The sequence below is a fragment of the Triturus cristatus genome, chromosome 3_1, assembly GCF_964204655.1.
Source record: "Triturus cristatus chromosome 3_1, aTriCri1.1, whole genome shotgun sequence".
Lineage (NCBI taxonomy): Eukaryota > Metazoa > Chordata > Amphibia > Caudata > Salamandridae > Triturus > Triturus cristatus.
The window spans coordinates 913,932,907-913,952,917 of record NC_140583.1 but is presented as its reverse complement, the minus strand read 5'-3'; the positions used below and the strand labels follow the sequence as shown (position 1 = coordinate 913,952,917).

General features: G+C 45.1%; 1 protein-coding gene across 9 annotated transcripts in view; it reads right to left on the bottom strand.

Annotated features, from left to right (window-relative positions):
* The window catches only part of RBMS1 (RNA binding motif single stranded interacting protein 1), a 592,904-nt gene that overhangs the window by 217,406 nt on the left and 355,487 nt on the right, over window positions 1–20,011 (bottom strand). Inside the window, exon 1 of one of the 9 annotated variants that reach the window (XM_085645460.1) lies at window positions 18,450–18,757. The exons of 4 other annotated variants lie outside the window; for them this stretch is intronic. In XM_085645460.1, coding sequence (XP_085501586.1) covers window positions 18,450–18,500 — 51 coding nt within the window. In that variant the 5' untranslated portion in view covers window positions 18,501–18,757. Of the gene's footprint in view, window positions 1–18,054; window positions 18,172–18,449; window positions 18,758–20,011 lie in introns of those variants that run through there. 4 more of the 9 variants (XM_085645459.1, XM_085645458.1, XM_085645457.1 and 1 more) reach the window with 4 other exon arrangements.

Below are 20,011 nucleotides of genomic sequence, written 5' to 3'. Positions count from 1 at the left end.
GAGGGCAACGCTTCCGTGGTCTGGGTGGATACAGAGGACAGGCCGGCGGCGCCAATGCAAACAGTAAGTGCCCTTCCCTCTGCTCAATTTAGGTGGGAGGTTGTTTGGCGGGTTTCCTCTCAGCCTGGGCTTCCATCACCTCGGACGCTTGGGTGTTGCAGACCACACAGAGTTTCCAAATAGAGTTTTACAGCCACGCTTCCCAGGTTACCGAACTATGGCACATATGTTTCTCTACCCGAGATGAAGCACTTCTAGAAGAAGAAATCTGGGCTCTCCTCCACAAAGGTGCAGTCATTCGGACCTGCATCCAAATGGTTTTGTAAGCAACATCTTTATAGTTGACAAGTCAGACGATGGTCGCAGGCCAGTTATCAACCTCAGAGTTCAACAAGTGGCTGGTGTACCGCCACTTCAAAATGGAAGGCATCTATCTACTCATGGATGTCTTGCTTCGGTCAGAGTGAATGGTGCATCTGGACCTGAAGGACGCTTACCTGTCCACTCCTGTTTTGGCTCCACGTCGCAGATTTCTCTAATTCCGGTGGTGGCCTCAGTTTTTTTAGTTCTCCGTGCTCCCACTCGGCCTCTTGCTGGTGCCTTGGTGTTTCATCAAGGTCCTCAAACTGGCGATAGAGTTCCTTAGAGCACAGGGCATCAGTTAATTGTTGCCCCCAGAAACAGATTTCACAGCTCCCGACAGCAATAGACCTTATGCAGGGCCTGGGTTTGTGATCAACGAGAAGAAGTCGATTCTTGCCCCTGCACAAAGAGGGACCTTATTGGGCTTCATTGTGGGCACGTCGGTTTCCCTCAGCCTCCCCTCTTGGAAGACAGCAAAAATATAGCACGAGTTCCACCAGGAGCTAACCACGATACAGGCAGTCTTCCCGGGTCTGCTCCATTATCAGACCCTACATCGCCTCAAGGCACATCACCTGAGGAGGGGATTGACATATGCCCAATTGGTGCCCCCGATACGCATTACAATTAATGGGTAAGACACACCCAAACAGCCAATAGAAAAACACCAAGTCTGCAAGACTCCTGTGGGCTGAACAAAGATGTGATTGAAAATGTCTTAAACCAATTACTGAAGGTTTACAATCAAGAAACACTAACAACTGAATCAGGCTGACATGAAGTCCCTTAACAAATGTATAGCTAGATGTCTAAATGGCACAAGATCTATATATGCCCCCCTCCCTGAACACCTTCAGGAAGACCCTCAAGACAATGGCCCTTCGGCTAAACAGATCCGCGGACCCCCCACCACCCTCCCCCCAGCGCCTTGAGACCCTCACGGGTGAGTAGCGTGCTTACAATTCCCTGACGGATTGATACATCAAACCTAATAAGCAGGTGTGGCCTTGGCAACATGGTGTGATGGTTATTATTCATTTCTTTTTTCGCAAGTCTGTGGCATAATAAAGAATGAAAAATGCTGATACAGGGTTGTGGAAGTCATAAGCTTGCAATATAAAGTTTAAATACAAAAAAATAACCACTGAATATAATTTTAATAGAGCAGTCTGGGTGCTTTTTTTTTAAGTACTCAGAGCAGGTATAGAAAATCCTTTTATCATTTTAATGTGTAACATAGGAAAATATAAGTCTTCTTGGCTCCAAACAAAGATACTGTTGACTTTGAATTACTGTTACCAGAAAACATAATTTAAATATACACAGATAACAGGAAAAAAGGTTAAAGAACGGAAAGAAAAAAAATTCATTAGCAAGTTTGGCCCACCAACTCTGGTACTAAAATGCACTAATTTTTTGGTCTGATGTGCACGTGATCAACCAAAAATCTATTAACTCACAGTGCTAGAGAGTCAATTGCTGAAGTGGGATGAACTACTGCTCTATGCTGTAGCATGTGGAAGTAAAATGTGAAATATTCCCGAACAAAGCAATTGAAGAAGGGAGCTAACCTAAGGGCCCTCTGTTTGTATGTGTGTGTTTTTCATTAAGATTTTAATTATTCCATAAGGCTGTTGACACAAATAAAGCTGCTCTATGCAATATCAAGAACAGACAAATGTAAATCTGGCACTTCAGATTTAATTTTGCACAAACATATTTGTACTAATAAAAGATTTCAGCAGAGCAAAAGTATTTGCCAAGCATGGCGAAGTACCCCTACATTCCCCACTGTGCCTGATGAGGCAGAACTTCAAGAAGTTAAAAAAAAAAAATTAAATAAAAAGAAGGGTTGACTGCAAAGAGGTTATATTTATATAAAATGCCCAGCACACCCCACAACCCTACTTTGAGCACCAAGGTACTACTACACTAGAGCAGGTAAAATGATATGGGGAATGTGGGTCAAAAGAAAGTACTTAAGGAAAGACCTATTAGCAGGGCCACTGGAATTATGCGATTGAAGCGATTTTGAATAGTTATAAATTTGTCGCATGCGCCACATAATCCATCATCTGCTGCATAAACAGTATATTTTTAACAAGTTTTTTTTTCTAGGTCAAGCGGTTCAAAAGTTACTATAAAAAACAAAAAGCAGTGGCACGTGTTGTCGCCCAGTGGAAGCCCGTTAGTCTGGTCACCTTTCTGTTGCTTATTGCTATAGTCGGGTGTTAAATTGGTAATAATGAGGTACATCCAATGCCAAGACAGTGCTAACAAGTGTAAAAAGTACAAAATAACCAAGTAAAACGTGCAGCATAACGCCGCATAATTTGCCATTTCTGGCTGCATAATTTACTCTCCTGCTGCATAATTCCAGGGGCCCTGCCTATTAGTAGTCGGTAAACAACGTGTTCTTCGTTACAATTTTGTTTGCCGCTCTGACCATCTTTAATGGAACTCTAATTACCAACCAACAGAGAAGAGGAAAACAGCAACCTATTGAGTAAAGAAAATAGCGATACTACAACCCAGTCTTGCCAAAGTGATCTTAGGCAGCAATTTGTCTTGCTTAAACCCTAAGAGCTATACTGTTGTTAATGTAGCAAATTGAAGAGTTACAACACATCGTTTTCAGGGAACGGAAAAGCTCACAATTCAATATCTCAGGAATATGCAGACATTTTATATTTTCCAAAATATTTGTGGAAAACTTTTTTCTAACTTTATCAACTGAAAGACAACACTTGGCAGCCGCCACCTTTCCCCTACTGATACATTTCGAAGTGGTGTTATTTTGTTACTTTATTTGAAAGCATTTATGCCAGTGTATTTATACAAAATAACAAAGTAACATGTGCCTCTCTTCCACTTGTAACTAGTGAGAGAGAAAATTGATGGCTGCCAAAACCTGATATAACTATACTGTAGGTGATTTGAGGCCCAAAGAAAACATGGCGGGCGAAACTTCCGGTTTATCAATCAAGCTTTTAAGCCAAATACCGGAAACGATTATTTACTGGGCAGGTCCAGCATTAGCTCAAGAAGAGAGAGCACGAGCTGTGTCTACATTAAAAAGGTAACCTAGAAGGACATCTTGAAATGTTTTTTTCTAACAGAGAGAAAAAGCTGTCTACCAGATCCAGAAGGGTGCCCTGTATCCTTTTTGTCTCCCAGAAAATATTGTAAACTTAACAGTGTGGTAAAGTATGTTAGCAGTGCTATTGAACGAGGGGGTAGTTTTATTCTCAGGCCATGCTGCAAGAGAGTGCTTTGTCTTGTTATTTTATAGGCAGTTCTGGAGTGCGGCTAGCAACAATAGGCCCCAATGTTGCTATCAGATATTACGAAGGAGGTGATGTTTTGGCTAAAGTCTCTGGCACACAGCAAGTGGCAGATGTCCACTCTGTATGTAGGCTGTAGAGTGCCACATACAACAGTAGCCATTTGATATTACGGGGTGATGTCTGTGCTGGAGGGTTTATGCCTTTGACTAACTGATCTTCAAATCAAATCTCAGAAATAAGTTGCAGCCATACATTCTGGCTGGCACCCTCAGATCCAGAAAGCTACTACTTTTACGCCCTCAGCGTATTCATATAGTTAGGAACAGGACACACTTTCTTTTTTTGCCCCCAAATATTGGACTCCACTACCCCTTCATTCACGTTCCTGTTCAGACATATCCTCTTAAGAAATCTGTGAAAACCTGGGTATATGATCTCGAACACCTCCATTAAAGTGTGACCTGTGTGGGCTGCTCAGGGGCCAAGAGATCCCCTTGGGAATGATTTGTGCGCTTAATAATTAAAGATAGAAAGAAATCTCAATTTGGCTGATAAACTGAGGCAGAACACTCCTTGTAACAGACAATTTAAATCATTAGCAATATGACCAAATGATAACTCATCGAACAAGTAATCAAAACATGAGAGATGAAGCACTAGAAAACCATATCAAGGTGCAAACTAGAATGATAACTGGAAATAGCAAGTGCTGTGCATATTGTAACATTTCTATGGATTATTCCCTGATGAAGTCCAATGTAAGGGACGAAATGCGTTGGCTGGGCTAACATCTCCTATGACTGTGTAAAGAGAAGACGGAAGAATAGCGGATTGAAATACACATCTATCTTTGATGGCCTCTACAAAATGATTTTCAGGTCGTGCACTCCCTTTATGTGTGTAGCACATACTTGAAGTAAGGAAACAAGTATCCGAACTCACAGTCAGAACATCAAATTGGTAGGAGACAAGATTTTATTGGGGAGAGGAGTTGGCCGAACGGCTAGGGCGCTCGACCCGGGGAACTGCGTTCGAGTCTCGGTAATGACGCTGAACATCCTGTGATTGTGGGCAAATCACTTAATCTCCCAGTGCCTAACAAAAATTAATGTGTGTCCTCATGTAATGTAACTGGTGCTATGTAAAAATTGTTGGTTCATATCAACAAAGAAAGACTGCTCTGCTTTATGCAAAAGGTGCAGTTTTCAGATACAGGGACACTAATTCAGTTTACAAGAAATGTTCTCCAGAGAACCAAATTTTATCTTGGAGCACAGACAAAAAAATTAATAGGAGGGTGCATTACATTTTGTGTGTCCGTGACCCGCATAATTTAGTGTGCGATTCTGGACTTCGGCATATGCTTTGTTGGACATAAACGAGGAAAACACAAGGATAATTTGTACTGAAATTACTGTTGGGCGAGTTAAGACCGGGCATTTTGCAGCTCTAAACCAATCAGAACTAACAGGACAGAGAGCCTAGCTGTGTTTTGTGAATAATGTGCCTATTACATTAGCGGTGATTAGTTGGTTGTTTTCACGCAGTGGGACCATATATATACATACATACACAGACACAGACACACACACCCAGCAGACCTAACACTACCAATTTTAATGTTCATGAAAACAGTCATGTAAAACCAAGGAATCCGGTTTTTTTTATACTTTGTTTCCTGTTCACCTTGAAACACAGGAAGCTATGTCATTATCTTGTGTTTAAACAGATGGCAACGCTCGAAGGCTAGCTGTGCACAGACGAAGAGGCGGATATTTTGACGGTTGCAGAAGGTTCCTAATATTTTCATTCAAAGCGTTTCAGGTCATTCGTGTACAAAGTAAATATTAGGCAAACATCGAGACTGTACTTAACTTTTTTTTTTATAAATCTAGAAGGATATTAAGACAGACATCGCGTTTAATATGTTTCAGCCCGGAGTAAGTTAAATACCCCGTTTACTCCTTATAAATCACAAACACCTTTCTGATTTTTTTTTCATCTTCTTGAAACCTAAAACTGTAGAAAGACCGGATGTAACGTGACGACTTAAATCTCGACTATAGTTTCTCGTCGACATCCCCCCTGCCCATGGGGGCAATTTGCGTCCGCAGTAATGCTTACGCGGCAGAAAAGAGAGGAATGGGCCTTTAAAGTGTTAACCCTTCATCAGGCGAGAATTATATTGAAACCACAGATGCTCACGTTTCCTCTCAGTTTATAAAATGGCGGCCCACGCTACAGAAAATAAATAATGAGCACACAGAAGGACGCCCTTATTACACATATGTACCGTGTAACATTACTAACAGGAGTAGAAATAAGCCTGTCTCTACAATGCAATGCCAATAAAAAGCTTGAAACCAATCTCAAACAACAGGCAGTTTCGAAATCACAATTTGCTTTTGTGCAGATCGTCGCACTCCATTTCTGTAGTGTCTAGGGGCCAGGTGCACAACCATTCCGGTTTTTTGGGGTCACAAATTGCGCTTTGTGCGACTCGCAAAGCAAAATGTAGTCAAGAGTCTCAGACACATTTAGCGATTTCCAATAGGGTCACAAATGACCTGCCTTATCAATATTCATGAAGCAGGTCGCAATGTGCGAACCATTGGGAAACGGCTACAATCACAGGGACGTGGCTTGCTGGGTACAGCAGACCACGAGGTCTGTGTTTGCTTTTTAAATAAAGCAACTTTTTTTCCAAATGCAGCCCGTTTTCCTTAAAGGTAAAGGGGATACTTTTAAAAGAAAAAAACAAAAAGTTTTCTTTATTTTCGTTGCCAGACACAATGGGGAAGGGGCCCCCTGGGGACCCCTTCCTGTTTGTGACTAGCTTACCACCAATTTGAGACTGGTGGTAACTGATTGTTTTGCGACCGCATTTGCGGTCACAAAACAAATCATACATCCCACTGCGACTCGCTAACCCTTTTTTGCGAGACGGAAATAGGTTACCGACTCACAAATTAGGGTTTGTACATGCTACAACCCTTTTCAGCAGTCGAAAACTGGACGATTTTTCCTTTGCGACCGCAAAAACGGTCATACATCTGGCCCTAAGTGCTTTAAATAAAAGGTGTTTCTCTTAGCGAAGTTAGATGCAATCAATTTACCGACTTCAGAAGGAAGAAAGGCTGAGATGGAGATTGCGGAGATTCAAATATGCGACCGTCATATCAATGCACGTTTTACTGTCTTATCCATAACCTGAAATAAAGGCAGTGTGTAAAGATGTAACGAGCCAAGACATTGAAAAAGGACCAGCAGAAGTCTCGCTTTCAAGAGACCCTGGTGTTGCAATTGTAGCATGCGTTTTCCAGCTGCAATTCGTCCATTATATTGAGCGTTAAAAAAATGCCGCCCTATAAACGGTGAATCATTACAGTGTAAAAAAAAAAAAAAACAGCGAGCAGCACTTAAAGCATCAGAGCTGTGCTACAGCACACACCACAACCTGCCAGGCTCTTGGCACAGGGCCACAGGCAGTGCAGACAAGCTATGCTTGCGACCCCGCTCAAATCTGATGTGAAACGGCTGCACATTCCAAAGCTTAGGTAGTGAATGTTGCGAGTTGGCGTACCAACATCTGGTGGGTCTGCACCAGCCAATGCCATGATACAAAGCCTGGGCAACAAAGCACAGATGCAGAAAACATGGTTAAGAAAAAGTTCTATGTCTCAACCAAAGAAAAGAAACTGCAATAAATAAAGACATCAAAAAATGTATCTTTGTTGTATTGAATGATTGAATGATTGTTTCAGCAAGGGAAATCCCATCGAGCTATGTTAGCCAAAGATGAATTTATGTAGGTCGTGAGGAGGTCCTTCTACATATAGATTAGATTCAAGTGCTTCCATACACCGCATTTTGGCGAAGATTCTTACGCTTGCCTTGAAGAGCTGGGCCCCTATTCCCCATCAAACCACAAGAGACATCAAAGTCACACTATCATAAAGGAGCGCCTCTGTATTCTCAAAGTGGGTGCTGCATTGCCAAGCCTTGCTATGTTGTTCAAGATAGGAGCCAACCACAACACACCTCAAGGAAAAAAGACGAACTATGGCACAGCAAGGACACTGGCCACGCAGAGATGTTCATCTCACAGCTGAACTGAAGGCAGGTAGCCAAGTGAATCAAGACAAATACTTAAGCCACACCTTACGTTCAAGGCCTCTCACAACGAGTTTCTGGATTTCACCTACAGAGTTGACCCGGGGTGTAATTCCACCAATTCCAAGTACGTAGATGCTGAAACAAAACTTCAGACCTGAAAATTCTGGGTCCAGAGACACCTCCCCCTGTAGGGTGAGGGTTGAGGTTGCTGCCAGCAGCACAGTCTGGCCCCTCATGACACCCCTAGCAGCACACGTGGAGCAGTCAATGAATCCCACCCTCTTCCCCAGGTACAGGCGTGTCCGGTTCCCTGGCCCCCACAGGCACTTTCCTCCAGCACACAGCAGGCATTAACTGCCGGAGTCAGGGAAAAACACACAGAAAATGCCTTCAAAACTCTGGGTCTGTGAGACTAATCTCTATTCTGTGAAGAATAAGAGTAATTGGTTGATTTTGGAGTGGGAATTTCAGCTAGAATCAGGAATTCAGACCCTCGCGTATCCCCTCGCCAAAATCCACTGAATCAAAACGAGGGGCTAAGCGGTAATCCTTAAAGCAGATGCAATGATGAAGTGATGTTAACATTATAAATGTCTAAAGTTGACGCTATGAGTATCATGTGAAATGTTTTAAAAACTGTATTTGTATATTTGTTGACCTCAGTTGAGGTCTATATCAAAATTTAAAATAAACTTAAAACTTACAGCAGATGCAAAATCGCATTCTCAGCTAACTGAAAGGGGCTCCAATAACGACTACCCACTAGTAGGCAGGATGGTCACCCCACAACGCCAACCAAGGACTAGCAGGGACTTCAGTTCAGGCCACCTGCTTCATGGGTACACTCCGACAGCTTCCCCTACAAATGCTCCTTTCCTTGATCCTTTAAGAAGAGAGAGCTCTGAAGCCCAGACTCCCAACATCTGCTACAACTATTCAGAGCTGGAGGCGGGAAGGAAGAGAAACTAATTGAAACCAGCGACATCGGAGGAACTGGGAAAGTTTGCCAGGGGCGGGAGGAAAACTCTGCCCAATACATACAAAGTTGTCAGAGCTCGCACGTTTTGCAGGCTCAGGTACCAGCAGCTCACCAAATTCAGATGTTCGATTTTGGAACTTGTATTCTGTTAGTAAGTAAGGTACTGTTCAATGAATTACAATTGTTACCATTTACATGACACTCCAAAGACTATGTCCTGCAATCCCTTGATGCCACTTCCGGTTTTGAGGTTTATATGATAATAGGTAACCTTAGCACGAAAGCAACTTCCAGAGAAATTATAGATGAAAATACATTTTATTGGGCATTCTCGAGAAATATAAAAAGTAATACTAAGATTGATATTAATGAAAACTGTTTTTTTAAAAAGCTATGTGCTGTTAATTACGGGCAATAAACTTCCCAAATTATTTCAACGTTCCATTAAGCATGTACAGGAGGTGGCCTATAGTAATAAAACATAAATATAAACGGCTTTGAAAGTCAACATCCAAATGCAGCCACAGCTACAAAGCATAAAACCAATGGCATATCCGCATAGAGGCGCAAAACAAAGTAAACATGGCTATTTAGCAGCTGCCTCCAGAATTTGGCTTTCTCCCACACTAAATAAGTTTTACATTTATTGGAGTGGATGTCAAACCTCCAAACCAAAATTGTAACCAAATTACAGGGGTACAGAGAAAGAGTCGGAAGAGAGTCAGATAGCAGGATCAAACGGCGTGTCAGTCAACACACAGGGCTCGGCAGTGAATCACTGCTTAGGCCGCCCAGTTAATCTGAGGGAATTCAACCAAGTACGTAAATCGACTCACTCCAGTGGCATGCACACTTCATCCATCTGAGAGCACGAGGAAGGCAGGGAGGGGCTGTAGAAGGACAGAAATGGGAGGGGAACTGTACAGGGGCACAAGTGAGGGTGAATACATACCACGGAATCCGACACAAGCAGCCAAACCACACAGACACCACGCCCAGTGCTGGGACCAAGAATTCGATTTCAGTCCTGTGAACAAAAAAGTAGCTTGCCAAGATTCCCACTATCATTTGTGACACCTCCATGAGTTCCAGGCTTTTTAAGCCACAGAATGTTCGGACTTTTGAGCCTACAGTTATAATGTTATGTGCTGATCTACAAGCCCCAGAATGCAACGTGTTGCTGACTTTAAAGCCGGAACAGGATAAGGGCTTCACATAGGAGGCTGTGATGCTTATACCAACCCAGTTCGAGCAAACATCGCAAAAATGCCAAGTGCATATTTTGTATTGGTTTTCTGTGAATTGTCAAGGAGTTTCCAGAAGTAAACTTTCTTTGATGCTGCCATGACAACACCACAATAAAACATCTGGCAGGCTGTTGGCCCATGTAAATGAAACCTTTGCATACCTGGTCTGTCACTAGAGAACTGAAAAGGCATACTCGGTGTACGTGTTTGAGGTTTTGAACTTTAAGTACTAAACACGGATGTCTCGTGGACTGTCTTCTTTGTGCAAAATGTGCAATGTTTTGCATCTGTAGAATCTGTGTGTGACTTTTTAGTGACAAGGGATGCCACAATTACTGTGGAAAAAATAATCACCATTTGTATCTGTTTAGAAAGTACCCTTTGTCATTGCTTAAAGTGAGAGCTGGCATGGATCTACTAATCTGCGTCCCAATCAGAACTTCAAGTTGACCAGTTACAATTGATTTATTCTGGTTTCAGGTGCAATGTATTTGTTTTGGCGATTGCTCTGTATATGCCCAGCAGGTAGAGTGACAAACTTTAATAGCTAAATAAAAAATACCAGGTAAAACCAATGACTGCTATTAGGAACCTAATACTCAGAAGACATAATAAGTACAGACCTCACCCAACCTGTACATTAGTGGTGAAAAAGGCACCTTCCACAGCTACTGAATGAAATGGAAACTATTTGCAGCTGTTCAAATGAAATCCCTACTACAGCCACCAACGACAGCCTTACAAAAATATGTAATATTGCCACACGTTTCTCTTCTGAGCTGTGAAATAATGGAATAAACACAATTCCAACTGTTATACCAGTTGAACTCAGAAGCATGGTTTTAAAGCGTTAGCACCACAGACACACTCAAGGAGTGGGACATCTATTTTAATTACAAAGAGCATCTCCCAACAACGCAGACTGTGTTCACGCTAGACATCCTTCCCATCGCCGAGTTAATGCTCATTTCAACTGTATACAGTTTGATATGTATCCATCACCATGCACAACTTCAAGCCAGAACAACATCTCCTTTACGTACTAATCGCATGCGCTTTCCCACAACTCAGGGCTGTAAGTGGAGCGGGTCTTGCCGGTGTTCAGCACCTAGTAGTTCTAAAAAGTAGGTGTTGAGACGGGCCCATGTTGGGCTCTACATTTTTGCCCTCACCGTCAGGGTGAAGAACAAAATCTTAACTCTACAGCAGTAACTCCCTTCGCAGCCTTTGATGTCACTTCGAGGATACTCCGTCTAGTACTGTCAGTCACATCATTTCAGAACAGACGCATTTGCAATATTAAATGGAGGGCTCCTGGCCTTACGGTATTTTTTTTTGGTCATTTCCGTCTGTATTTATCCATATTTATTATGGGTATTGTGAAAAAAATAAAGCTGAAACTTGTATATTTCCACATTTATTTACCCAATAAATATGCAGTCATGCTTGAATGTCTGCTAGGTTTTACTGATATGAGCACCCGCAGAAGATAAATCAATGCACTTACATGCAAATATGTACATTTCATTATCAGCCTTGTGCATATCTCCTGCTGTTTAAGTTTCTTTACTAAAATACCTTTCATTTTTAACACCTTTACGTATCAATCCCACACAGTTATTTGCCTGGCACTCATGTCAAAGTGTATTTATAATCACTCAAAGCACCCAATTTCTGTTTTTATCCACATTTAAAAATAAATACAGACAAGAAAATAAATGGTTTTCTATCTGTATTTATCTGTAAAATGGAAAACAGGGAGCCTTAATTATATGCAATGAAGTCATAGTTGTTGCTTATTTAGCTTACGCAACTAACAACCATTGACAAAGCCAACAGTCCTAGCTTGTTGTAGGAGTAATGTTTCTTGTATTATATATCTGGATGCAATGACAGAAGCAGCAAAACACCAGTCAGTGGCACACTATGCTAAGCACAGATTTTTGCTCAAGTGTTTTAAGCCACGCCCTTAATTACATCGGCCCGCCCCTATGAGAGAACCCTCCCCCCACCCAAGTTTTTCAGCCCACTCAAAGCCTTAACACACCTACTGCTTATTACGACTGCATAGATCTTACATCAGTGTTTCCCAAACTGTGGGTCTATCGTGAGCAGATTTGGTGGGACCAGAAAGTCAGAGCAGTAAATAAAGATACCTTTAAATTCTGTGTTTATCTTGTCACATTTGCAGTGCCTCAAAGTGAAGGTCAAATACCTTCTGACAAATTACTGCTTAATATTTTAACATGGGGTTGACGTTTACAGTTCTTTCTCTGGCTGCAAAAGTGGAAGGGGGGTTTTAAAGTGAATTATGCGACAATCTTACTGGAGTACAGGAAGTGCGAATGGAAAGGCTGAAGGAGGTCTTTTTTTGTACACATTCAGCAATTAGGAGAGCAAAAATGAAGCACTTTTTTGTAGTTCTGAAATTTGCCAGAAACAGACTTTAAAAGGATCAAAGCAAAACACAAGACATTTTATTTGGTAATGCACAAATGATAAGTATTCACAGAACCCCAATTTAAACACATTATCACTTGAGTGCTATACAGTTTTATCTGTAAAACTGCACGGCTGTGCAAAGTTACTGCCCACTTCAATGGAAAATGTGCTGTCTGTAAATGGCAATGCGCGACCACGCGACGCTTCAGGTACCTTAAAAAAATAAAAATCACCCAATCACATCTCCATTAAAGTTCATAAAAGATTGACGTTCTAAAAAGTGGGTCGTGGTTCTAAAATGTTTGGGAAGCACCGTCTTTTGTACACCTTTGTACTGCTGTTCTGTAGATGCGCTTAATCAAAGCAGACTCCAAACATATGCATGTTTTAAATGCCTGGTGGCTGCAATGAAGCCAGCCACAAACATGTATAGTATAGCTCGCACTTATGCATTTGTGTCACTTCTCTATCGCGTCCAGACGCTGTGCAGTTTCTTATCTTGTGACCCTTTATTTTAAAGCGCACTGTCACTCGTCCAAGGTCTACAGCGCTGTAGCAAAAACTTCACAGTGAATAAATGGGATGTTATTTTTCATCTGCTTTAAGAAAATACCACAAGAGGCTGCACAAAAAAGCATTTTACTCTGTGGCTGTGTATTGACAACAGAGATGGGGCGAGTGGCTTCTTGGTTATAAACTGCTTGGGTTATCTTTTCCCTGAGTTTGGAGAAGCTATGTGGCCTTTAATTAAGAAGGACCGTTGCGCCTGACAACCCCGAGTCCCTCCTGGAGGTGGTAATTGGCCCAGGAGAGCCCCGCGGAGTCTCCCGTGAAGCGGCGGGCTGAGGAATGTCCGCATTCCGCAGCCCCTTTAATCTTGGGGCAGGAGCGCGCATCTGACTGCTGCCAGCCTAAAAAAAAAAAAAATCACAGCTTCAAAAGGCTTTACTGGGCGTAAATAACGTGCGAAGAAAGCACGGTTAGACTATTAGGTCTATAAAAAAAACTGTACGCTAGACAAATGACATATGGGAACACTTTTTATCAAAAAGCAAGTTAGTATCTACCCCGTTCACTTTCCATTGCACCGCTCCCCATGACAAGTCACGAGGAGCCTATCGGTTTTGTTTTGTTGGGGGGGGGGGGGGGGGGGGGGGGGGTTGACCTCTCCTGAACCTGTCCAGATGATGCTGTAATTGCCCCTGATAAACAGCAGGGCGAGAAGCTTTGAGTGAACGCAAACTCTCCTCTCTGGAAGAGAAGCGCAGCGCGGGGCTGGGGGAGGAGTGGGCATACACTGCTGTGCGATAAACCGACTCTGGACTGCATATACAAACACAGAGTTTCAAAGGCAGCTGCTGCTGCATGGGAGAGTCCGGGAAGGGCTGGGGCTGCACCAGGCCCCGCCTCGGCCCCTGTGGCCCGGCGCCTGCAGAAGGGAAGAGACGGAAAGTCATTCGGCTAAAAGCAGCAGTAATAACCACATGACTCCAAGGAAAGGGAAAGGCCGCAGCCCAACAATGCACAGTCTTTTCCGGACATATATTATTCACTGGCAGAGAAAGGAGTAACCAGGCCCCGCCCTTCAAGCAGAAAACGAATTCGCCCCTATCGGCGCGGTGTGTTCAATGTACGCAGGAAACATGCCTCACCCAATGTAAGATCACTTGAGGGCAGCACAAAGGCCGAAGCTGCATTCAACCAGACTAGATGTACCCTGTCGCGCTACATAATCACGGTATACAATTTATTTATATGCACGTGCATCATTTTTTTTAGACAACTAAAAAACGCACCCAGCAGCCAAACAGCTGAATTTAAACGGTATCAAATTCCCTAGGTCCATGTGCGAGTGAGTGTGCCTTACAATCCTGGTTTTCCGCTATCCGTTCCGGTACTTAGGCGAAACAGGACTGCAAGCCATGACCTGCTCACGCGTGGGTCCGAGATACTGGAGAGCTCCGAGGTAACGCCGTGAGAGTGCGACCCTACAGACGCAAGCAAGCGCTTCAAAGGATGCCTTCTAGCCGCGTCACGCCCTCCATATAATAAAGCAGATATGGTGGGTTCATTTGAGAGCAGTGACGTGCTCGATGGAGGCAAGGAGACCTTATCAGGGCGGCGCAGAGGCCGGGGAGCCACATCCGCACAGGCCTCGCCCTTCCACCGTACATGCTAGCGCCTGCAGAGGGGTCATGCGGCTCTTCCCGGCGGTGAGGCGGCCTGTGAAGCAGTACTACAGAGCTCTCGCCATGCAGCGCTCTGGTCAGCAGACTGCACTGTCGAACACAGCACTACGAACAAGATAAGATGCATACATGGTCGCAGTCCCATCAACCCCCGGCAGATAAGTATACACCTCTCTCCGTACAGCCATCTCTACACACAGCTGCACAGCCCTGTGAGAAGCTTGCACTGTGGTACCCAGACCTGCGAGAAGCTTGCACTGGGGTACACAGCCCTGAGAGATGCTTGCACTGGCGTGCAGCCAACCTTACACAGCCCTACGAACATCCTACAGAAGGTGCACAGCTCTCGCCGCACCACCGTCCTCTCGAACAGCACGCATCCATGGAAAAACAGACCTCGGCTGCATCCTCGGCCTGCACCCACTCTCCACACAGAGCCTCGCCGTGAGGAGAGCAGCCCACCCGCGTCAACGGCGCGCGCTGGGGGCATCTTACAGACCAGTCATAGTCACTGCGTCTTTATTTCGGTAAAATGCCATAAAAAGCACGTAACACACCATGAATACAATTCGATATAAAAACAGCAATGATGAATAAAACACATAGCAATTGCATGAAATAACTCTAAAAGACTAGCTATTGACTTGCTATCTCGCACGCTACGAACACCCCAAGTAATAGACATCACACTGAGCTACAGAAAAGCACCCTCTATGACTACATCTGCTGGGGAGGGGGAGACAGCTTAACCTCCCCACTAGAATCACCATCAATGGGCGAGGGGTGAGCGCGAGCAGGCGACGGGCCTCACACAAGGGGCCATTGTGATTCAGGTTTTAATTAGTCTAAGCCCATACTATCAAAGCAGGCGCAGCCCGCGTAGAATCCCAGGATCTACAGTCGTCGCTCCCTTTAAGCACTCAAGATCCACATGAAAGCAACACCTTGAAACGCGTTTTTGGGATCCACAAAAATAAACGCCTGTTCAGATATTAGGCTCCTTCCGGGTAGCGCAGCTAATCAGAGGCTGCAGATCCGCTGCCCGCCTGTGTTCGCCACACGAGACCGAATGACAATCAACAGCATTTATCAAGAGTCATTCCCACACATTATCTGCGAGCAGGTTCCTGTCTGTGCCTCTCCCCTGACACCGCCGGTAACTCCCAAAGCAAACACCAACTGCAAGATCAACGCGAGCCCTGACCCCGTGAGAAAAGCACGGGTGTGGGGGGAGGGGTGAAGAAACATGGAGATGGTTAGAAAACGCAGAGCATCCGTCTACGCCAAACTGCTGGTCCCAGCCTGCAGCCGCTGGACCGAACAGCTCTTCACACACTGGAATCCATTGCCACCCATAGGCAAAGTAATCACAAAAGAACGAAAATCCACTTCTCAATCATACACACCAGACCATACACACAATGGAATCCGTCTCTTTCAATGGCCACACACATTAGACTCACATATGAAGCAATCCCAGCAAAATCTCACAGCCACTAGCTCGTGCACATTGGAATACAACTCTAATGTTGGACACAATCAGCAGCCCATACAAAATAGAATCCATCCATCCCAATGTTCCTACCTACCGGACTATATATAATGGGACCAATCACCACGGCCGGCAAAGCACGATAAATTGACTCAAGCTCAACCTTTCCTCAACAACACCCGTAGAATGAACCCTGCAGAAAAGGACACACACAATAGAATTCATCCAAGTAAAAGAACACAACCAGTACTGTATTAATTTATAAACAACACAATCCAAGTTTAGCACTGGACACAAACACCAGAGCATAACGTGCAAAAAGAAAAGACCATCCCCCATCTCCTTCTAGGAATAGGGCTTCCAAGACTATAAAATCCATTAACACCCAGGCACAAACAATTAATTAACTGTAAATGTTTTATTCAAAACGGACAGCAATATAGCAAACCAACTATCTACATATCAATCAGTACCCAAACACACAAACATATACTGAATGTTTCACTTCCACCCATTGGCAAAACCACCAATGCAGCCAGAATGTCAGCCATATCCAACTAAGGGCACAGCCGATGGCCAAGACACACATGATTTAAGACAAAGTGTAGGCAGATTGCGGTTTTATGAAAAAATAGTTTTATCAACGCTGCAGTAACATGAACAACACCGGACATCAATTTCAAAACTGCCTGTAACCTCTCCAAGTAAGACGGCATCACTATCGTTTCTCTTGGCACAGGTTGTACGGCATCTCTGTACACGTTTACCCGTCGGTACAAGTGTGGAAGCGTTGCAGGGCAGCTTCTAATATATCATTGTAATACGTCCAGCAGATTCACGGAGTGAGCAGTACCCAACCTCGTCCCCAATCTCCAGTTTGTGGGTGAAAGGATAACGCAGTTTTGGTTTCGATTTGTGTCCATGATGCTGGGCCCTGCCCTCGGTACAGTCAAGGCTCTCCCATACAGAGCACTCAGCAGCTTACAGGCTTTTCCAGGCGGTGTCATGGGGATTGTGTGAGCCCCGCCCCCACCCGCTAATAGCCGTAGTGCACAGCTGCCCTGCTCTGAATGTGGGGTGTAGCTACAACAGGCCTGAGGCAGGCATGCAGCCACGCCCATTTTTTGGGGGACAAGGGCAGAACTTTAGCATTTTATCGCGATCTGCCTCTACTGCACTACTATTTGCCCTTCGGTACGCTGTCGCAGAAGCACTAGAGAGCAGGTCCTGCGTTCTGCTATGAAATACCAGGTGCAAGTAGGTTACCAAGTCACGCTTTTCCATTCCATCGCAGTACCCTTGTTTCTTCACAAAGCCCTACTTGGATACACGGAGGAGACCACCTCCAGCACAGGGTCACAATCAAGAGTGCCAGTGACATCTTTCAGCAGTGCCAGGACACTAATTCAAGGGCAGGTACAGAGCTCTCTTTGCTGTTTCATCCCTTCTCTACCAGTCAGAGAGATAAGGCGCGCGACTATCATTAAGGGAGGGAGGGGGAGGCAGTAGACCGGAACTCTGCTAGAGTCCGAGTAGGAGAAGAGGGGCCTGGACGGCCGATGACACTGCACCACGCCCATGTGATGCAGCTAGCTGTAGGACTAGAAAGGCCTTACAGGCGGTTTCCAACTTTGTAAGTCGTTGCAAGCATGCCATGGCGGTAATACGCCTCAGTCCCGCGTTGCTGTTTGCCAGGGTTGCGTTGGCAGAGCTCCAGTCCCATTTGGCCTCCCACGCCGAATTTACACGACCTAACCGGCACAGTTGGGAGCCAGTTCAGTTTGGGCAGCGCTGGGGTCTGTAGCAGACTTTACCAGGAACTGTCATCACAACAGCAAGAAGGGGCTTTACTGCCGATATCACCCCCCCCCCCCCCGCGCGCACCTCTGGCGCAGTTTAAACTCACGAGAATAAGAAAAGAGCTGATTTTAAGACTTACAACTATTGAGACATGGATGTGACTGCCGGTACTTTGTGGACTCCCCTGTGTGGCTGACTGATCTGAGTGCCCGGTGACTGTCCCAATCCAGAGACTGCCGTACTTAATACATGGGCCGCATGAATATTAACTTGAGCCTCTTGTGTATTGTGGATCCCGCCCTGTAGCCGCCACTGACCCCACCCGTGAGCCGCCCGCTGCTAGGCCAGGTCTCGCTGCACTGCCAGAGGCTGCAGCCCTGCCCCGTGGCTCCCTGCAGGCGACCGGGGCCTCCCCTTGTGCGCCCCGCGCTGAGGGAGGGTGGAGTCTGCATCAGTGGGAGTGATCGTGAGTGAATTCCAGAGCCCGCTCCTGCACGGGCCGGGCGGGGACCCTACCCCCGCGGGGCCTCTCACCTGCTTCCGATAGCCGCTCCTCACCGGGTAGCTGCTGTTGGGGACAATCATTCCTGGAGCGCTGGGTCCTCGGCTCCCGATGGGCGGGCGGGGGCGGCGCGGCCAGGGGCTCCTGAGCAGGGACAGGCTGACAACTTCCAGCCTGCTAACTTTCTGCGGCTCCGGCGGGGCCTGAGGTGGGCGGCGGAGCCGGCCTGCGGGAGCGGCGGCGGTGCACGGGCGGGGCAGGACGGCGGCGCAGGAGTCCGAGCCTGAGCAATATTAGGTATCCCATACAGTCCCGTAGCCCCTGCCCTTCGGCCGTCTCCGGGGCTCCGCCCTGCTCGCGCGCCATTGGCTGAGCGCCCCTCAGAGCTGGCTCGTCACCAGAGCTCCGTGTTAGTCCCGCCCTTTACCGAAAGGAGTGTCTGGACCCCGCCTCGGCGCAACCAGACATAGCAGCGGCACGCCGATCCGAAGTGCTCCTACTGTGCACGCGCCTCTTAGGGTGATACGTGCTCTCTTGCGTTAGGGCCACAGGGGTTCTTAACCTTTCACTTCTGTGGACTCCCTCCTAATCATTACAGGCATTGGGGTCCCTCTCAATAATTATTGGAATTCGGGGACCTCCACTGACTCACTACTGGGAGAATGGGACCCTGGTCTAAGCAGGTGCTAAGACTTGAAACTCAAAACAAAACACACAAATACAGAAACATGCATTTCTCAAAAAAGTACACAAATGATTATATATTTAATTTAATACACACACAAAAAAAAACATTTTTACAGGGAAGATTAGATCTTTTCAATTGAGGCCACCCATCTACACTACAGCCTTTATAGTGCACTTGCATTGTTCCCGCAATTCAATCTGAGGATAATAACTTCATTTTTAACATGCAGTTTGAAATTTCTTCACATTTATAGCTCGTTTAAAAAAAAAAATGTGCGCCTTTATTTATGTACACTTTATTCATTTGTTATTAGGATTTAACTTTCTAAGTAGTCGCTGACCCCCATGGACCACCAGGGGTCCACAGACCACAGGTTAGGGATCTGCTGCTTTAGGTATTCCATGGGGCCTAAAAATAATAGAGGTCAAAGTGGCAGCAACTGCAAAGGTGTTCTTCCTTTGCAAAAGGGCGCTTTCTTTGTATTGGTTCTGCCTGGTGTGATAAAAAGTTGCTTCTATAAAGTTTTATGAGGTAAAACCAGCTGTTGGGGATCTTGATGTGCCTTTTGCTGGAAAAGCACTTTTCTTCGTCTACCAAGTGGTCATTGTGTGTGAAAAGTGTCTTCAAAATCCCACCATTCTAAAAGTCCGAGTTCTTGAGTTTCTTGGGTCTACGTGTTAGTACCTCAACCAATCCAGCTATTTTTCTTTGCATTCTTGGAGTTGTGGTCAACTTTATACCATTATAGATTCAGAACTACATGTTATCTCTGTAGTGTGGAAGGAAAACCATGCCCCATGTGGGCCTTTACTACGGTTTCAGACAGCATCACAAGCAATGGTAAGCTCATGGTTGAATTAAAAAGTTTGGCTATGAAGACAGACTCCCAGCTTGCTATGTCTATAC